The 17,690-nt window shown below is 37.8% G+C and overlaps 1 protein-coding gene across 5 annotated transcripts; it reads left to right on the forward strand.

The window, feature by feature from the left end:
• The first annotated feature begins 8,646 nt into the window (after window positions 1–8,646).
• Window positions 8,647–13,391, forward strand: LOC116179757. 5 transcript variants are annotated; one of them, XM_031499584.1, is made up of 3 exons: window positions 8,647–9,019; window positions 9,571–10,384; window positions 12,190–13,391. In XM_031499584.1, the coding sequence occupies exons 1-2, from the start codon at window positions 8,716–8,718 to the stop codon at window positions 10,380–10,382; spliced, it is 1,116 nt and encodes a 371-aa protein (XP_031355444.1). In that variant the 5' UTR covers window positions 8,647–8,715; the 3' UTR covers window positions 10,383–10,384; window positions 12,190–13,391. The 5 variants fall into 4 exon arrangements, with proteins under 5 accessions (XP_031355444.1, XP_031355441.1, XP_031355446.1 ...); XM_031499582.1 differs by having other exon boundaries at window positions 8,647–9,016; window positions 9,571–13,391; XM_031499581.1 differs by having other exon boundaries at window positions 9,571–13,391.
• Window positions 13,392–17,690: the final 4,299 nt, after the last annotated feature.

Here is a 17,690-nt window from a genome sequence, read left to right on the forward strand (position 1 = left end):
GCTATTAATTTGACCCAAAAAAAAGTGAACCGATGGGATCCAATGAAATTACAGAATCAGATGCAAATAAATGGCAAGAAATAAGATTGTGCAAATCTGATAAAATGAGACTGAGACAGCAATAATAAAATGTAGGTACTTACGGGCGGCACCACCTGCTTTGACGAAGATATGCCCGCTTTCAAAAATACACAGGCAACTTACAAAAACTAATAGTCGTAGCATCTTCAAAAATCTTCACGACTATGGACATTATCGTAGGTATTTATACTTTCAGTATAATTTAATCTTTCCTATCTCAAGTGCCCATTTGTTCCGATTTGGGATACGCCGATAACAGCAGAGATTACGAATGGGAAATACTTCGAGTGCTGACCAGTAACGCACAAAAATCGCGTGCATCCGAATTGTTAGGGTTGATTTAGACATCTATTGCTCTTTTAGTCTTACATAAGCAGTTGCCTACGTCATTGCCTTGAAAACAAAGTTACTAAAACTCAATGTATATATTTTATGCTTTAGGCCCACGTAAGGGGTGGATTTTTAACCCTGCACAATACAACTGACCAAAGTTTCCACTCGTCGGCAAAGCATTCTTATACCTACACGTTGTGATTCTTAGGCATCCCCTGCAACGCGGGGTGACTTTAAACGTTGCAAGTGCTTTAATGATCTACAATATAATACGTACTTAATTTAAAAATAATAGATAAAATCATATCGAAGTTACTCAAATACATGATTAAGCGGGCGGGCTATTCTTAACTCCACGATTGCCATGGACATTCCACTTGAAGTTTGTTTATAAAAATCATTGTCTTCATACTACATAAAATGACTTCAGTTGAAAAACGTAACACACCATCCATTCAGTGGTTTGTTGCATAAGCAGAAGAAAAGTCAATACCTACAAAATCCAATAAAGTCTATTACGATGAACTTTGTGGGGAAGTCCGCGCAAATATGAAACGGTATAGTTTAATGAGATAAGATGTAATGAAATAAAAATAAAATTTTATGTGTGGAATATAGTATATATCTTAGTAAATATCGAATGTATACAAAGTTTTTCTACATGAACTTTGTTCAACATTTTATTTCCTATAATAAGGCAGCATTCAGTTGTTTTTATTTCAGAAAACAAATGAGTAACCAAAAATAGTTGAATTTTTTAAAATTGTAGTGCACCTTTTCATTAGGCTCATTTGATAGAGATTTTTTCTCTTTTCGATGATCTAACATGTTAGTACCCTAATATACGAATATTTTTCAAAAAAAATATTATAATCACAATAACATTAATCTAGATATCCAACAACAAAATAAAACAAATAAATGTGTACGTTTCTTACCATTTTATTGCAAATTTCATTTTGTCTTCAAGGTTTAATAAGAAACGTACACGTTCATTTGTTTTATTTTGATGTAGGATATCTGGATTAATGTTATTGATGTGTGTTGGTGTGAGTTTTTTTTGAAAAATTTTCTTGAATTAAGGTACTAACATGTTAAATCATCGAAAAGAGAAAAAAAATCTCTATCAAATGAGCCAAATGAAAAGGTGCACTGCCATTAAAAAATTGAATTGTTTTTCGTTACTCATTTGTTTTTTTAAATAAAAACAACTGATGCTGCGTTATTATGAAAAATAAAATGTTAAACAACTTTCATTTAGAAAAATTTTGTATACATTCGATATTTACCGAGATAATATATACTATATTCCAATGGCCACCCTGTAGATTTATACGGCGAAAGCTGCAGAAACCGGCGGAACGGAACGGTAACCCTTGCTCCTGGTCAAAGGTCGGCGATAGGAGTGGTTACCATGAACAAACTCTCTCAAAGGAAAAGGAAACTCCAGTGCCCATACGGGCAAACAGCGGTCGGACACGGGCGTAGGGTCTAAGCAGCTTTATTACGGCAAAACAATACCTCTCCTTCTAATTACCGGCAGAAAACTAGCAAACACTTACCGCAAACACACCTTAGTATTTAACTACGGTTAATTATACTCACTTAATTTTCCGGATTAAAATTTCCAAATCAGTAGTAATGTCCATTGTTACTTGGAATGTTGGGTCAATCTTAAAATGTCTGCGATAATGAAATAAACTGCAAGACCTTGCAGCTTTAATGGTCGTTTTTAAAATAGCATTGAGAAACTTAAATCTGCCAATAAGTAATTAACGGAACTGAAGCTCTTCCTGGCAAGAAAACTTTCGTACCTTACAAAAACAAAAGCAGGCAAGTAACTTAACTCCTAAAAGAAGTAAATTGCTCCGGAACAACACATTTCGTACCACAACGCCTCTAAATACCGGGTGTTCATTAAAGCTGGTAGAATCCCAAATGTACGGTGTTGTCATTAAAGTTGGTATGAACTCCTAGTGCTTCGTTACACTATTTACAAAGAATAGGAAATGTTGTTGGCAATGTCAAAGGCTGTGATTAAAAATTAGGACAGGTTTAGCCGTGCGTGTGTGAAAGCTTCAAACAAAGAATACAAGACAAAGAAATCTTTTGTATTTACAGTAAGTGACTTAAGAAAATTTTTTATTTCGTCCCCAGATGATAGTTTGTGACGTCTCTTTACATTGAACATTTAAAATTTGCTTTCCATTTAGTACCTGTTATGCCATTTATATATTTCCTCTGTAAATCTGTTTGGTCTAGATATAGTGTGTTTCATTTACCTTAGTTCCTTTTTTTGTCATTAGAGGTCACGCCATGTACCTTTCTGCATTTAATTGTGTCCCTTCTTTTTTAATCCTGCTTGCAAGCTGTACTTGTTTTTGTTCAGAGAAGATTGTGCTGTTGCGATGGTGCCTATATTTATCTCTTCATTGAACATTACTATACTATGCGATCAAAAATGAGTTGCTGTCGAGTCGCCTTTGAAATGTTTGTTTACATGGAAAATCGTATTTAACTTGAACTTCCAAAAGCGACTCGACAGCAACTCATTTTTGATCACCCGTTATTACTACCTACTACGCGGCATCCGTGGAATAAATATCTACATCGAACCTGGATGACATTGCATTTTACATGGGGACCCACCATTTTAAGTTAGATTGATATCGTCAATATTTGCTGTAGTGACCTAAATCGAAACCCGTGTTCGTTTGATTACGTTTCAAATCCTTCAGATAACTTTTTTTGTATAGTCATTTTTTTTTTACTTTAAAAATTAGTTCCTGAAGTTAACGTTACGTTACGATTTGTATACCGTAATATAACGTAAATTGAAATCTTGATTTCCATTAAATATTGATTTCTAGTATTTGAGTCGCTCGACGTGACAAATTTAAATTTTTTTTCGCATTTTTATGCCGCGCTGTTACTACCTTTTCTTGTTTTCTTGCTGTGATTTATCTGATTGCAGATTATTGGCAGAAAGCGCTCTTCTGAATTCAGACGGTCCTGCCACAGTTCAAAGGTAATATTTTAATTTCGTCGTACTCGTGAGATTTACCTTTGTTCATATAAACTTTCGATACAGCCTATACATATTATAAAATGGCTTCTGTCATTCAGTGGATTGTTGCAGAAGCAGATAAAGTTGGTACCTGCCAAATCCAAATGCAAAAGCCTATTATAAAGAACATGAAATGTTGTTGGTGTGGATGAATAGGAAGCATGTTTGAAATAAAGTCTTCAATGCGTCGTTGATGCTTGTATATATGACGGAAACTAAATACACTACCAATGGACAGCCTGGAAATACCTAGGTGTCAGATCTATTACTGTGTTTGTTGGTGTGTGAGTGGAGACGGTAAAAAAAATCTCAACAGGTCGATCCCTTTTCAGTCTTGGACAGTTATTCGTAATTGTACTGATCTTATGTATTTCGTTTGTACTTTATAAAAAGGGAAGTGGTAGTCACATAGCAATAATAAATACACATTTAAGTTTGTTGTATTACGATATAGTTCATCTGCCAAAAATTAGGAAGAGGCATTACAGGGCAAATTTTTCCAAATCGACACGAAGAAAACCTCGACCTGAACACAGGTTCTCATCAATAATAAAGAGTTTGGTCACCATCCGAATGTCATTTGCAGTTTTCGAAAAAAGCTGATTCAACATGTGAAATCGAGAAAATATTATCCGGGATGTAAGTAGAACATGTGGACCATGCGAGATTTGAGAGAGGAACGTTTCGGGTGGCAAACCACTCCTTCGCTATGTCATGAATAAAGAAACCGAATTGGTGCAAAGAAGCATAGAAAATCAACAACTAAATCATCGAAGGAAAAAGGTGTATTGGGCTAGTCCGTAACGTCTATGTTTGAAGTTAATCGTGAAGTCTACCAATACGTCGACAGATTAAAAGAAAATCAGAAACGAGCCTGGTACAGGACAATAGATAAAAATACCCATAACATTCACACTCTCAATTCGTACCAATCGACAAGCCATTCTGTTGGTCTCTCGCTGTACGGACTTGGCCAGTAGTCTATCACCATCGAATGGAAGATTTTCTCGATATTGTTCTTCACCTCAGACTGTCGGAAATTCAAGGTCTGTTTCAGTTGCCAGAAGGGTCTGCACGACAGGATCGATTCTCGCGCGAATGCAACCCCTTGATCTCAGGTATACTGCACGAAGTAGTCATAGACCCGGGCATCTGCCGCCGTTGCCAACTGGTGGCGCTTCTGAATCGCGCTGTCGATGCCCTCGAGCAGCTTGCCCGCGATTTTCCGCGCGTCGTCCGGAAGGATGTTTTGGTGATGCAGACTCTTGAGTTTCATTTCGCTGTGACTTCTCGAATGAGTGTGACTGGTTTTCTCAAAGTTGGAATTCGACTGACTGTGCTTTGTCTGCTCTGGGTGATCCACGGTCGAACTTGTCTTTGATTTATTAGCGATGAGCCTGACTACGAGCTGAGCGGCATCAAAGGACTTTCTAACCCGTTTAGAGAATCAAGCGATTTCGTTTCAATGTCGGTCACGTATTGTTTACTCGAACGTTACACCCTAATTATAATTGTAACCCCTCGGCTGAGAATTATTTTAAACCGATCTTCTTCTTGCAGCCATTAAAATGGCCCTCCATTTCTCTTTGTGCTTGGCTATTTATACTGTTGTACAGAAAGCCGAAACGGACCCAACGCAACTTTCGCGACAGCGACACTTTAAAAACAATAGCGGACCGGCATTTTTTGTTAAGCAGGAATGTTCGCGGATTGGTTTCAATGTCGATTGCGTCTTATAGGTTATATTATCTTCTCGAAATCCACTACCTCACTTTTATAGACGTGGATCTCCATTGAATCACAGTTTGTGCTTTCTAAGCTAAACGGCGCTTAATATTGCTGAATCAATTATTATATTTAACCTAAACACTTTTCCGAATTGATTCTAATTTTTGTTTTTGTGCCAAACGATCCATTCCGCTTTCCAATCTGCTACTAAGATACCTTATAAGTTATAACATCTCTGTAAAGGCGAAGAAAAATTATTGACGCATGTTAATCTTTCATATTATTTTCTATGGTTATTAAAATTGTGATGGAAGTACCAAAAATACTGGAGCAAACGGACAAACTTTCAGATGAAAAGTACGATGAACACCTTCTTCTGCTATCTAAGACAGGCCACTGGATTTAAAGAAATATTTAGAGAAAAAATTTAAAAGTCAGGAAGGGTCCAAAAGAGAAAAAGGGATCTGGTTCAGAATGTGACACTGTAGTAGGTCCTAGTGTCAAGGCTCCTTTAGATGAGTGGGACGACAAACATTTTTTGGCACGTCCGTTTTGTTTGCTTTGTGTCGTTATTGATGACCGGATTTTAAGCAACACAAACAGGCCTTCTTTGCAAATAAAATTCCTCTCAGTTTGTGTAAGCTTAAATATGGACCCTTAAAACTACAAGTGACTTTATAGAGACAGTGGCGACAACAGGGTATCTCGTTTTTGATTGGTCGTTGGTTCCGGTCGCCATATTGGAGCTAAATTCCAAACTGGCCAATAGAAAGCCTCCAAAACGACGCGGTACACTCCGTGCTATAATAATTAATTATACTGTTTTGACAGTGTCACCTGTGATTGTGACGGCTTCACGTTACTAGTTTACACTTTGTTTCTGTGTTTGCTTTATTTTACGTTTTCCGTCTCCAGTTTTATATAAACTCGATTTTTAAAGACGCATATAGGTAGCCGGACATATAACTTGGATTTACGATATTATAAGGCATGTAATTCGCTTATAAAGTGTTTTAGATGTAAAACGGTGCCTAACCTCTTACTACTGGTAATTGATGAAAAACTTTTTTCAGAAGCCCTAAATGGCCTAAATACCTAATGAGTAAATCAACGTGTTTTGTCTTCCATTTGAGGGACTAAAATAATACTTTTTATCCCGGAAGGAGAAACACGCGACAAGGGACAAGAAGTAACAGAAGACACTGAAATGTGAAACACAATTTAATGATTAATGTTTCGTTTGGGAGACACCTCCAAAGAAGTGGTGAAATTTGAATTTCGTCTTTCATTTTTTTCTCAGCAACCATAAGATTTACAAATATGGGTGGCACGTCTTTGAATAGGTTTTCGGGTATGCCCTATCCGATTTTGAAATTTTTTTTCCAAAATTCCTACCATGAAAGAGCGTACCCCTGTTTGGGGGTGCGAAAAAATTGTGATTTCGACGAAATTTGGTATCTGGGAGTTTTTGAACATGAAAATGACGAATCTGAAATTAGTTTTTGAAAATTCGAAAAAAAGTTCCACTGCAATTCTTGGCCGGACAACGAAAATGGAGAGAAATCCACGAAATTTGTTATGTACATACATAGTTAACATAGTTAAGGAACAAAATTGTCGATTGGTTTTTTTAAAAATAACTTTTCTAACACAAGTTGTACTTATTTGAAGATTGGGCCTTCGGGTTACAAAGTGTCCCCCGCTTACTAGTGAGTAATCTAATTTCGCATGTAGTTAATTGAAAATGTCGCCTATTAAAAAACTGTTCGACAACTTTGTTCCTTAACTCATCAAGTATGTATGTTACGCACAAATATCGAAAACGCTCAATGAGCGAAAATAAGGCACACAACGCGTTATGGCCGAAGCTAAATGACCAATCACCGAAATGAAGTATTTTTACGTGTTATAGTCGTTGTGGTCATTTTAGAAGCGGCCAGAACGCGTTTTTTTCGTTTGAAGAATGACCATAATACATTGTCTTATTAAATAACAGGAGGTTGCCGGTCGTCGGGCGACTCGGTGAAAACCGACTCGTGTGTTGAGGCCTTAATTGTAATGGGCGGATTTATTTGAAAGTCCTGGAGAAAGAGATTTTTAATAGTAGAAGTGGCGTTTCGTTAAATACTGGAATCAATGAAAAAACGTGGCTGGTTCGCGACGGTCGAAAAGCGTGTACGTGTCTTTACGCAATTTTTATTCGCCCTATTTGATAAGTGTTTTGTGGGCAGTGTAGTTGACCGCATTCCATTGCACACAGCAATCCTTTAACATGAAAATAAAGTGACCAGCAAGCAAATAATATCGTTAAAATAAATAGAACACGTAATTTTTAATTAAAACAGATAATGAACCAACGCATTATGCTCGCTTCTAAAATGACCACAACGCGTTATGAGCATAAGTTCACGACTATAACACGGAAAAATATTTAATTTCGGTGTTTGGTCATTTTATGCTTCGTCCATAACGCGTTCTGGGCCTTATTTTCGCTCATTGAGCTTTTCGATGTGTGTGCGTAACATGCACACAACAAATTTCGTGGAATTCTCTCCATTTTCGTTGTCCGGCTAAGAATTGCAGTGGAACTTTTTTTTCGAATTTTCAAAAACTAATTCCAGATTCATCATTTTCATGTTCAAAAACTAAATAATACTCTGTTGTCGCCACTGTCTCTATAAAGTCACTGTGGTTTTAAGGGTCCATATTTAAGCTTACAAAAACTGTGAGGAATTTTATTTGCAAAGAACGCCTGTTTGTGTTACTTAAAATCCGGTCATCAATAACGACCCTGTCGACTCCGAAAAAAATGTGTAATTTGGGGCAAATCGCATGTAACATTAACCTGTTCCGAACTTCGGGCTAATAACACTATGAAAGAAAAGGGGTCACCACACTCTACTCCATCTGAATCCCCCTGTACAAATAGGACAGGGAGTCGTGCGTTTTTCCAGACCTTGAAAATCATAATAAGCGGACTGGAAGGATTCAAAGTCGCCCGGGTGTTAATAGATACGGAGTTCCAAAATACGTACAAAATACATACATATACATCCTCGAAAGTCTTTGAAGTGTTGCTCAGCCAGTGTGTGACCCATCGATGAGAAGACTCTTATGGTTGCTGAGAAAAACATTAAAGAAGAAATCCAAATTTCACCACTTCTTTGGGGGTGGCTCCCAAACGAAACACGTTGGACCCTCGGTTTATTTGGAAATAGTTCTTGTCTTGATTCCCTCTATCACCCGATTTTTTTTACATACGGTCATGTAACACCCTGTATGTACATTTTGGATATTGCACCATATTTTATGCTTATTATATTCGGCCTCGTTTCGTAAATAAAATTGTAGTACCTCTGCTTTCCGTTAGAAAAACCACACTTTAAAGCGAAACAAGTAGGCTCCGCATGTTTACCCGTTGTCAAGCCAACAACGCCTCAGTCTTTGTTTTTGTGTTGGTTTAACTACACGCGTCGTTTTTTAGTGCGTTCTTTTTACTTGGTATTATGCCGAAACATTTAAAGAAACGCAGCCCTTCTCCAGATGCGTTGCACGTCTTTGGAAGTTTGCTTAAGAAAATTGATCGACGACTAGAAAAGGTTGAGAGAAAACAAAGAAGACGCCGGCGGAAATCACCGTCTCCGTATCCTTCTGATAGCGAATGTAGCCAGTCACCTTTTTCGCCGTCAAGAGTACGTGAAGGATTGTCACGTTTATCTTCTCCTGGCCCTTCTGGTGTTAATGAGGAAGTAGCAGATACAGAATTGTTGAACTGCTCAGCCGGGATAGAAAATTTTACACACAATGGTAGTAAGTTGGAATGCGTTTTCTTTTTACAACTGTCAGTGAGAACAGTTAGTTCGCCGAGAGGTGAACGTGCTTAGTGTGGCACTTATTGGCTTTATTGCCTTCCTTTAACTGTCAGTGAGTACAGTTAGTTCACCGAGTGAGGTGAACGTGCCTTGTGTGGCACTGGTCGGCTGTTTTGCCTTCCTTTAACTGTCAGTGAGTACAGTTAGTTCGCCGAGTGAGGTGAACGTGCCTAGTGAGGCACTGGTCGGCTTTTTTGCCTTCCTTTAACTGTCAGTGAGTACAGTTAGTTCGCCGAGTGAGGTGAACCTGTTTTATTTCGCCTTTGTTAATTTTTTAACATAGGTACCTACCTAGTGTGGTAGAGTTCTTGTGCCTAGAGCAACACTAATTGGGTCTTTACCTAGAAGACCGACTGAAAATTCAGTTATGTCTTTGTTATATTGGTTTTTATAATTTAATACGGTCATACCCATTCCAAACTTTTAAAGTTTTTGGTTGTGTAAGGCCGGGGGTTTTGAATTGTTGCTTATATTTATCTGGCGTTGCAGATGAAACAATTCAGGAGCTTCGTGAAGACGAGTCTGAGGACGTGCTTCCGCCAGCTATTTTAACTTTGTTAGGTGAAGATGACATTATGGAAAAAGGTTTTTCCGATTCAATCCATCCGGACTTGGCTTCTCGCTGGACAAAATTGTTAAAATTAGGGTTGTCAGAAGACATAAAAACAAATTTAATTAAAAAGTATCTTCCACCGAAAAACTGCCCAGATTTGTTACCTCCAAAAATTAACCCGGAGGTAAAAGTTGCGGTGCAAGACGGTACATTTCGGAGAGACATACGATTGAGTCAACTTCAATCGCAGTTAAGTGCTGCGATTTCTGGTGTTGGTTGTGTTGTCACAAATTTAATTAAGGAAGGAAGCGGAGAACACATATCGTACATCGAAGTTTTGAACGATGTAGGACGTTTGCTGAGTGACATCTACCACACCGAGTCGATATCGCGTAGGGACCTGATCGCACTCAATTTAAATAAGGATTTACGGGATACCTTAAAAAACACTTGCATAACCGAGTGGTTATTTGGAAGTGAATTAGACAGTAGCATAAAAGCCGCAAAAGATTTGGAAAAATCTGCAAATCAATTAAAGGTACCTAAGAAGCGTACATTTTCTGGACCGTCTTTACCTTCGAAACAGGGAAACGCAAAACGTCCGTTGTTGCAGAAGAAGGGAGTGCAACAATTGAGACAAAGTTACCGAACTCCCTACACCCAAACCAGAGCACCAGCGTACACTCCCCTGAAGAGGCAGGAACGTTACAAACATTTCCAATCCAAACAAGGACAGAGGGATCGTTAGAGGTTAGTAGTCCTTGTGGAAGACTCAGACAGTTTGCGTTTAGATGGAGTGCGTTATGTATTGACAATAGGATAGTGTCCTATATCAAGGGATTTTATATTCCCTTTCATACAAAACCAAGTCAACTTGGTGTACCTGTAGAACCAAAATGGTCACAAAAAGAATCCAAAATTGTAAATAATATAATCCAAGATCTGTTGCTTAGGAGGGCTATCAGTATAGTTGAGCCGAGGGAAGGTCAATATATATCAAACATTTTTCTTGTACCTAAGCCAGATGGATCTAATCGATTGATTTTGAATTTAAAACATCTTAATAATTTTATTACTGTTGATCATTTTAAGATTGAGGGTTACACTACTGTTGCTCGATTAATTAGGCCAGATATCTTTATGTGCACTGTCGATCTAAAAGATGCTTATTATCTAATACCCATTCACCCCTGCCATAGAAAATATTTACGTTTTTGCTTCAATGGCAAGTTATACGAATGGAATTGTCTACCTTTCGGGCTGAGCTGTGCACCGTGGGTATTCACAAAAATTTTAAAACCCGTTGTAAGTCTGCTTAGAGAGAAAGGTTTACTTTCCGTTGTTTATCTAGATGATTTTCTCCTGTTAGGGAGAACACGATCCGAGTGTATTAGCAACGTAACGGAAACAGTAAAACTACTTGAATGTTTAGGTTTTATAGTGAATTACAAGAAAAGTAACCTTATACCAAACCAGACTTGCAAATATTTAGGTTTTGTGTATAATTCCAGAACAATGTCTTTATCCCTACCATCTGATAAACGCCTTAAATTGATTAAGCTTGCCAATCAATTCATTACTGTACAAGAATGTAAGATTCGAGAATTCTCAAAATTTATTGGATCTCTGGTGTCGGCAGCCCCAGCTATAAAATATGGATTCCTATATACAAAATTGTTTGAACAAAAAAAATATCGAGCTCTACGGCATTCTGGGGGAAACTATGAGGCTAAGATGACTCTAGATTCCTTCTTACATTCAGATATCTCTTGGTGGATCAGTAAACTGGCGGTTTCATGTAATCCTATTCGTTCTGACACTTTCGATATAGAATTGTTTACTGATGCATCGAAGACCGGTTGGGGAGCATACTGTAATGGTAACACCTCTTTTGGTTTTTGGTCCAATTCAGAGAAAGAAAATCACATTAATGAACTCGAGCTCTTAGCAGTCTTATTTGGGTTAAAATGTTTTGCTCGAGGTTGTCATAATTGCAATATTTTATGTCGGGTGGACAACACGACTGCCATTGGTACAATTAATCGTATGGGAAGTGTGAGGTTTCAAAACCTTAACAAGATTGCTCGACTCATTTGGGGTTGGTGTGAAGAACGAAATATTTACATTTTTGCATCTTACATATCGTCAAGCGAGAATTTTTTTGCGGATAAAGCTTCTCGACAGGAACACCAGGAGACAGAATGGTCTCTAGAAAATTCTGCTTTTCAAAAAGTGTTGAAAAGATTTGGTGTCCCAGATATAGATTTATTTGCTAGTCGGTTGAATAGAAAATGCAAGACATTCGTGTCTTGGAAAAGAGATCCAGAAGCTTTCAGGGTAGATGCCTTTACTCTAAATTGGAGCGTTTTTTCCTTTTATGCATTCCCTCCCTTTACTTTAATGCTGAGGACTCTTCAAAAAATTATTAAAGATCAAGCAGAAGGGGTGGTTGTAGCCCCTTACTGGGTATCTCAGCCGTGGTACCCTGTGTTTTTATCGTTACTAACGGAAGAACCGTTAATACTTGAACCTTCTGACCGATTACTTTCTTTTAGCGGGATACCACATCCGATGGCAAAACACCTTTCCCTGGTGGTAGGGAAGTTATCCGGAAAGCTCTTCAACTCAAAAACATACCGGAAAACACAATAGAAATCTGCTTGGCTTCCATTACAGCTTCGACGCTTAAGCAATATAACAGTGGATTAAGACTGTGGTGGACATTTTGTAATACACGGTTAGTTAATCCGTTTTGTGTCACTATTCCAGCCTTGCTAGATTTTTTGACTTGTCAATTTAATATAGGTGTTTCGTTTGGTTCCTTGAATTCGTATAGAAGTGCAATTGCACAAATAGCAGGACCAGAAATTGCGTCTGATTTTCGTGTAAAGAGATTTTTTAAAGGTGTTTTTAGTCTGAGACCACCGAGGCCTAGATATGAAAATGTATGGGACCCGGACATAGCCTTGGGTTATGCAAGGGCTCTCAATAATAAAACTCTTTCTCTGCCATGTTTAACGAAAAAACTGGTACTGTTATTAGCTCTTGCTACAGGTCAAAGGATTCAAACTCTGTCCTTAATTAATATTGATAACATTGTTGTTCTTAATGACAAGGTTGAGATTAGAATCCCTAATAGGATAAAGACTTCAGGTGTAAATAAATTGCAACCATTATTAGTTTTGCCCTTTTATAAAACGGATCCAAACCTATGTGTGGCAGGGGTATTGTTAGAGTATCTGAAAAGGACCAAGGAAGATAGAGGTCAATGCATGTCTCTCTTTATCACCAATAAGAAGCCTCATCGTCGGGCTTCAACTCAGACTATAGGTAGATGGATAGGTCAAGCCTTAAAAGATTGTGGTTTAGATACATCCCAATTTAAACCGCAAAGCACGAGGCATGCATCGACTTCGAAAGCAGCCAGGTCCGGAGTAAGCTATGATACCATCAGACTTGCTGCTGGATGGTCATCAAAATCTAATACCTTTGCACGATTTTATAACAGGCCTGTGCAGGACAATACTGTTTTTGCTAGAGCGGTATTAAATATAGCTTAAAATTGTGTTACTGGAATTGTTCTATAAATGTTTTCTGTATTTTAGAGATAAAATCAGATATTGTTTTTCTTCGAAAACATCGTGTATTATAATAAAGTTGTTGCAAAATCTTTAAACATCTACAATTTTATTTACGAAACGAGGCCGAATATAATTACAAGATCAAACGAACTTACCTTAAGTGATGTTCGATCTTGATTATATGAAGGCCTCGTTGAAGTAAATAGTCCCATACCCACCCAAATTTATGCTGTTAAATCCCATTTACTTCCATGCAACAACTACTGTCAAAGAGACTGAGGCGTTGTTGGCTTGACAACGGGTAAACATGCGGAGCCTACTTGTTTCGCTTTAAAGTGTGGTTTTTCTAACGGAAAGCAGAGGTACTACAATTTTATTTACTTCAACGAGGCCTTCATATAATCAAGATCGAACATCACTTAAGGTAAGTTCGTTTGATCTTGTAATTTACTTCCTCCAAATACCAAACAAAATTTATTTACAGTATCTTCTAATTTTTTCAGTCCTGTATTTATCTCCATAGATTTTACCTTGGAACATGCATCGCATTGGTTGTTTATGGGGATTTTCTACGAGATACAGTTGAAATGTTTTACGGTTTCGACTCTGGTGCAACAGGTGTAGAAAGTGGTCTCAGCTGTCCCTCTGTATTTTAGCGAAATTTTAAAGGGGTTGGAGTTTCGTGAATGTAACTATCTATCGGGCAGTTTTTAAAGTTATTGCATAATGAAATAAACAAAATTTAAAAACCATGCCTTGTCTTTCAGACTCGGTGCCTGCCAGAACTTTCTTAATTTTTTTACACTAGTGGAGTCGTAAAACAACCTTTTCTAACAATTGTCCCGATGATTTATGCAAATCAACGAACTGTGGAATTTTCCTAGTTATGTAACAAATAGAATAACTTCCGAAATATAACAAGAAAGGTAACTATATAATAGGCCCTTGGCCCTCTGATTAATAAAAATTGTGCAATTTGGTTAAATAGAACCATAAAAAAGTTAACGCTTTTAAAGAATCGCTCGATGCGTCCCGATTCTCAAAATTATTTTTGATTGTCTGTTCACCGTTGTAAATAATTAATTTAATTACAGTTAATGAATCGATCCAAGCCCGAAGCCCACTACTCACCGCTCAATCCGCTCATCACGTAGCACCAGGAGAATAAAACGCGCGCGACGTTTTCGACAGATGTAACGCCTGTCCGTTCCACCACAACATGCAACACAAGTTGCCTACATTGTAATTTCTTATTTATAATAATTGATTATTTAATTAAACAGTATTAAAACTATTCCGTTTTTTTACCTTTATCAAGCCGGATGGAATTAGCCAAAGGTAAAAACCAGTACATCTCACATATGGCGCCCGAGCAACAATTGAAAACCAAGCCATAAGTTTATTATTCATACATGCTTAGTTCATTTTTTGTTAGCTCCGTTAATTTAATTTTCTCTTCCTATTGGTATTGGTAGTCAACTTACCATGAGTACAACCGACAGAAAATTAGGTTCCAGTGACACCAAAGTAGCAGATGTGGGACTTATTTGCGCAGCGAAGGTCTGAGATTGCGAAAATTCGGTAGTACTCAGGCTTTCCTAGAAAACACGAACTGCGAGAATGTTATGGGTTTATAGGAGCCGACCTACCCCTCGCATTTCCAAAATTGTTAAAGGGAATAGCTTTTCTTTGGTACCGCAACCATAAGCAGACCTGAAGGAATTGGATGAGACGCCATTAAATTTTCAACTCACCAACCGAACTACTAGAACTAGACAATTCGAAAAGCTGCCACCGCTTATTGTTCAAGAACCGAGGCCTACTTCCAGTCAAAGGGTACGTTTTGCCACAAGGCCGTCCAGCCCGGGGAGAACTTTGTATCCCAGTCTGAACAATTCAGGAACAGGATCACCTATGTGATCTGGTATTAAGTGAAGAAAGATGCCATATAAAGCTTAATTACAGGGTGGTCTTTAAGCGATTCTGTTGCAGGTGTGGCCGAACATTATTATGCAGAGATTGCCCATGTTCGGAAAACAAGAATATTATCACAGGGAGTTCGAGGGCAACTTCTAGATGTACATTATACCAGTAGTGCCCGGTGATCATCCAGAACCAGCAAACATCATTGGTACAAGAAACTGTAGTATCGACGCAAGGGTTGTTCCAAATACCTGCCGTGAATGGCAGACCCTTACAAGTGAAATGCCAGTTGGATTTTCCGAAAAGTCACTGTATTACTCTCGATACTTGTGACCGTACGCTATTTATAGATATATTTTTTCCCGACTCGATCAGGATCAGGATCTAGCAGGTCTGCGAGCACTCGAAGAAGTCCAGCTACACAGATTAAACCAATTCCTGGAGGAAGAACTAGGTCAGTTTCGAACCCTTCCTGAGCGTATAAATGCCATCGAACCTGCTAATGTTCTAAAGCCTGGAGTGGAGCCACAAAGCAAGATGTTACAGGATGAAGTGATTGTACCGTAAAATTTCCCCTGGGCTCACTGATAATATTGGCACAAAAATCCTCCGGAAATTATCGACAAGTGAACCATCTGACGGGTATGGACGCATATCCGTTGCCCTATACCCAAGGTCTGGGTGCTGGCAAGTACCGCAAGTAAGTCAGGTAGCACCATCCACATTCCAGAGATTTTTGGATGGATGAAAAGGCGTTTACAATGTTGACGACGTCATTGGTCATCTGTAACACGTTTGAAGACCGTTTAATTCATTTAGAGGGGGTTCTACGACGTCTTCAATTACAAGAAGATAAATGCGTGTTTGCTATTTAGTTCACTGGGACGGTAATTTTGTTCATTGTACGTTTTGTTAATTTACGAAGTATCCCCTGGAAATGCTTTACACCATTTCAAATTCAATTATAAAGTCTCCGGCAGTGCTTCCTAGAATGGCCGATATTCCTGTAAATCTAACCAGTCATAAACACACTAAAATGAGAAACCTAGTTGCAATTCGCACAATATGAAACTTCAGCTGTTAACTACTGGTACATAGAACTGCAATATGCATTTACAACTTACAATAAACTCGGTATATACTTTAAAATTGGTAGATACATATTAAGCGATAGTAATGCTCGTATAATAATCTTGACTGTACGTTAGTTTTTACTAGTTTGAATGTCTAATAAGCATAATTTCCCAAGGGAAATTATGCATTTTAAACATTCATATGTTTGAATAGCAAAACCTACTTATTTTTAAGACTATTCTCAATTCTCGATAGTAATTACATTTGGGTCCATCATCACCACGTTGATGAAATAGTCCGCAGTAATCGTATCAAAAATTTAAATTTATTCGCTGATTTATTCGCATTGCTACGATAGGTGATATTTCGATGTCAAAATGAAGTTTTTAAATTGCTACACGAAGATTGTTTGCCACAATCGAAAGGACGTCGCTGGTCGAAAATTCACAGCACCGTGCTAGATCATCCTCATCGTGAGATTCCTTCAGGGGCATCCAGAAAGACTGGGGTCCACAACGAAAAACTACTTAACTTGAGGAACACAACACCACAGTCAAGGCATTAGCATCAACACGGGTCGATGAAGCTGGGGGTCGATAGTGAAACCATACCGGAGTAGGTAAAGCACTATAACGGATTTATGTCGATAAACCCGAAATTAGAATTTCCTCCGTCCTAGGACAAAGGCCGAAGTGATGACATTAATTGTAATGAAAAGGACTATTTTACTGTACGCTTCCTTTACACATTTTTAGTCATTTCCCAACAGTTTAGAAATACAATAGTACTCGTATTAAAAACCTATATCACTCCGAAATGTGTTGCACGAAGTTACATTTTAATTGCTTCCAAACTTTTAGATTTGGAGCCCGATTACCGCGAAGCATATTCTAAATTTGAAAATAAGAAGTAAGTAACCACTTTACGATATTTGCATAACAATCTTTCAAACTTGAATATATATTCATGGACACGCCTAAGGGAATTTGAAGTACTCTCCCAACAATTGCAAATTAGATTACGAACTTAAAACAAGACTTTCTAAAGTAACGAAAAAAATAATTATCCCTTTTATACGTTGGGCATATTATCAACACAAACACTCTCACACAACGTCTATTGCATCATATTTTCTAGACGCCAGCTTCTCATAAAACATTTTCCTCCTCGAAAAAATATTAAATTTTCCGCATTCTTTTTCGGGAGTGTTTAACAATGGGATTTTGGGTCAGCCATTGTTAATGAAGAGATTGGAAAAGCGTATTTATGTATAAAATTAAAAAAAAAAACTGGAAACTAATGGCCGAGAATAGGGAAAAAGTTTGAGTTATAATTCATAGATAATACAGTATGCATTCTTCGACTACATAAAAAAATGAAAAACGGCCTTCCAACTCTACGTTTCATATGCTAATGTCGACGCAGAGTTTTACAGAAATTTTATTATGTGTTGAAATTGATTGCCTCGTGACAGAAAT

Source organism: Photinus pyralis, unplaced genomic scaffold, assembly GCF_008802855.1.
Source record: "Photinus pyralis isolate 1611_PpyrPB1 unplaced genomic scaffold, Ppyr1.3 Ppyr1.4_LG8, whole genome shotgun sequence".
Classification (NCBI taxonomy): Eukaryota; Metazoa; Arthropoda; class Insecta; order Coleoptera; family Lampyridae; genus Photinus; species Photinus pyralis.

Bases quoted from the DNA above. Each gene is read 5' to 3' on its own strand.
- LOC116179757 (XM_031499581.1), top strand. From the start codon at position 10,775: ATGTGCACTGTCGATCTAAAAGATGCTTATTATCTAATACCCATTCAC.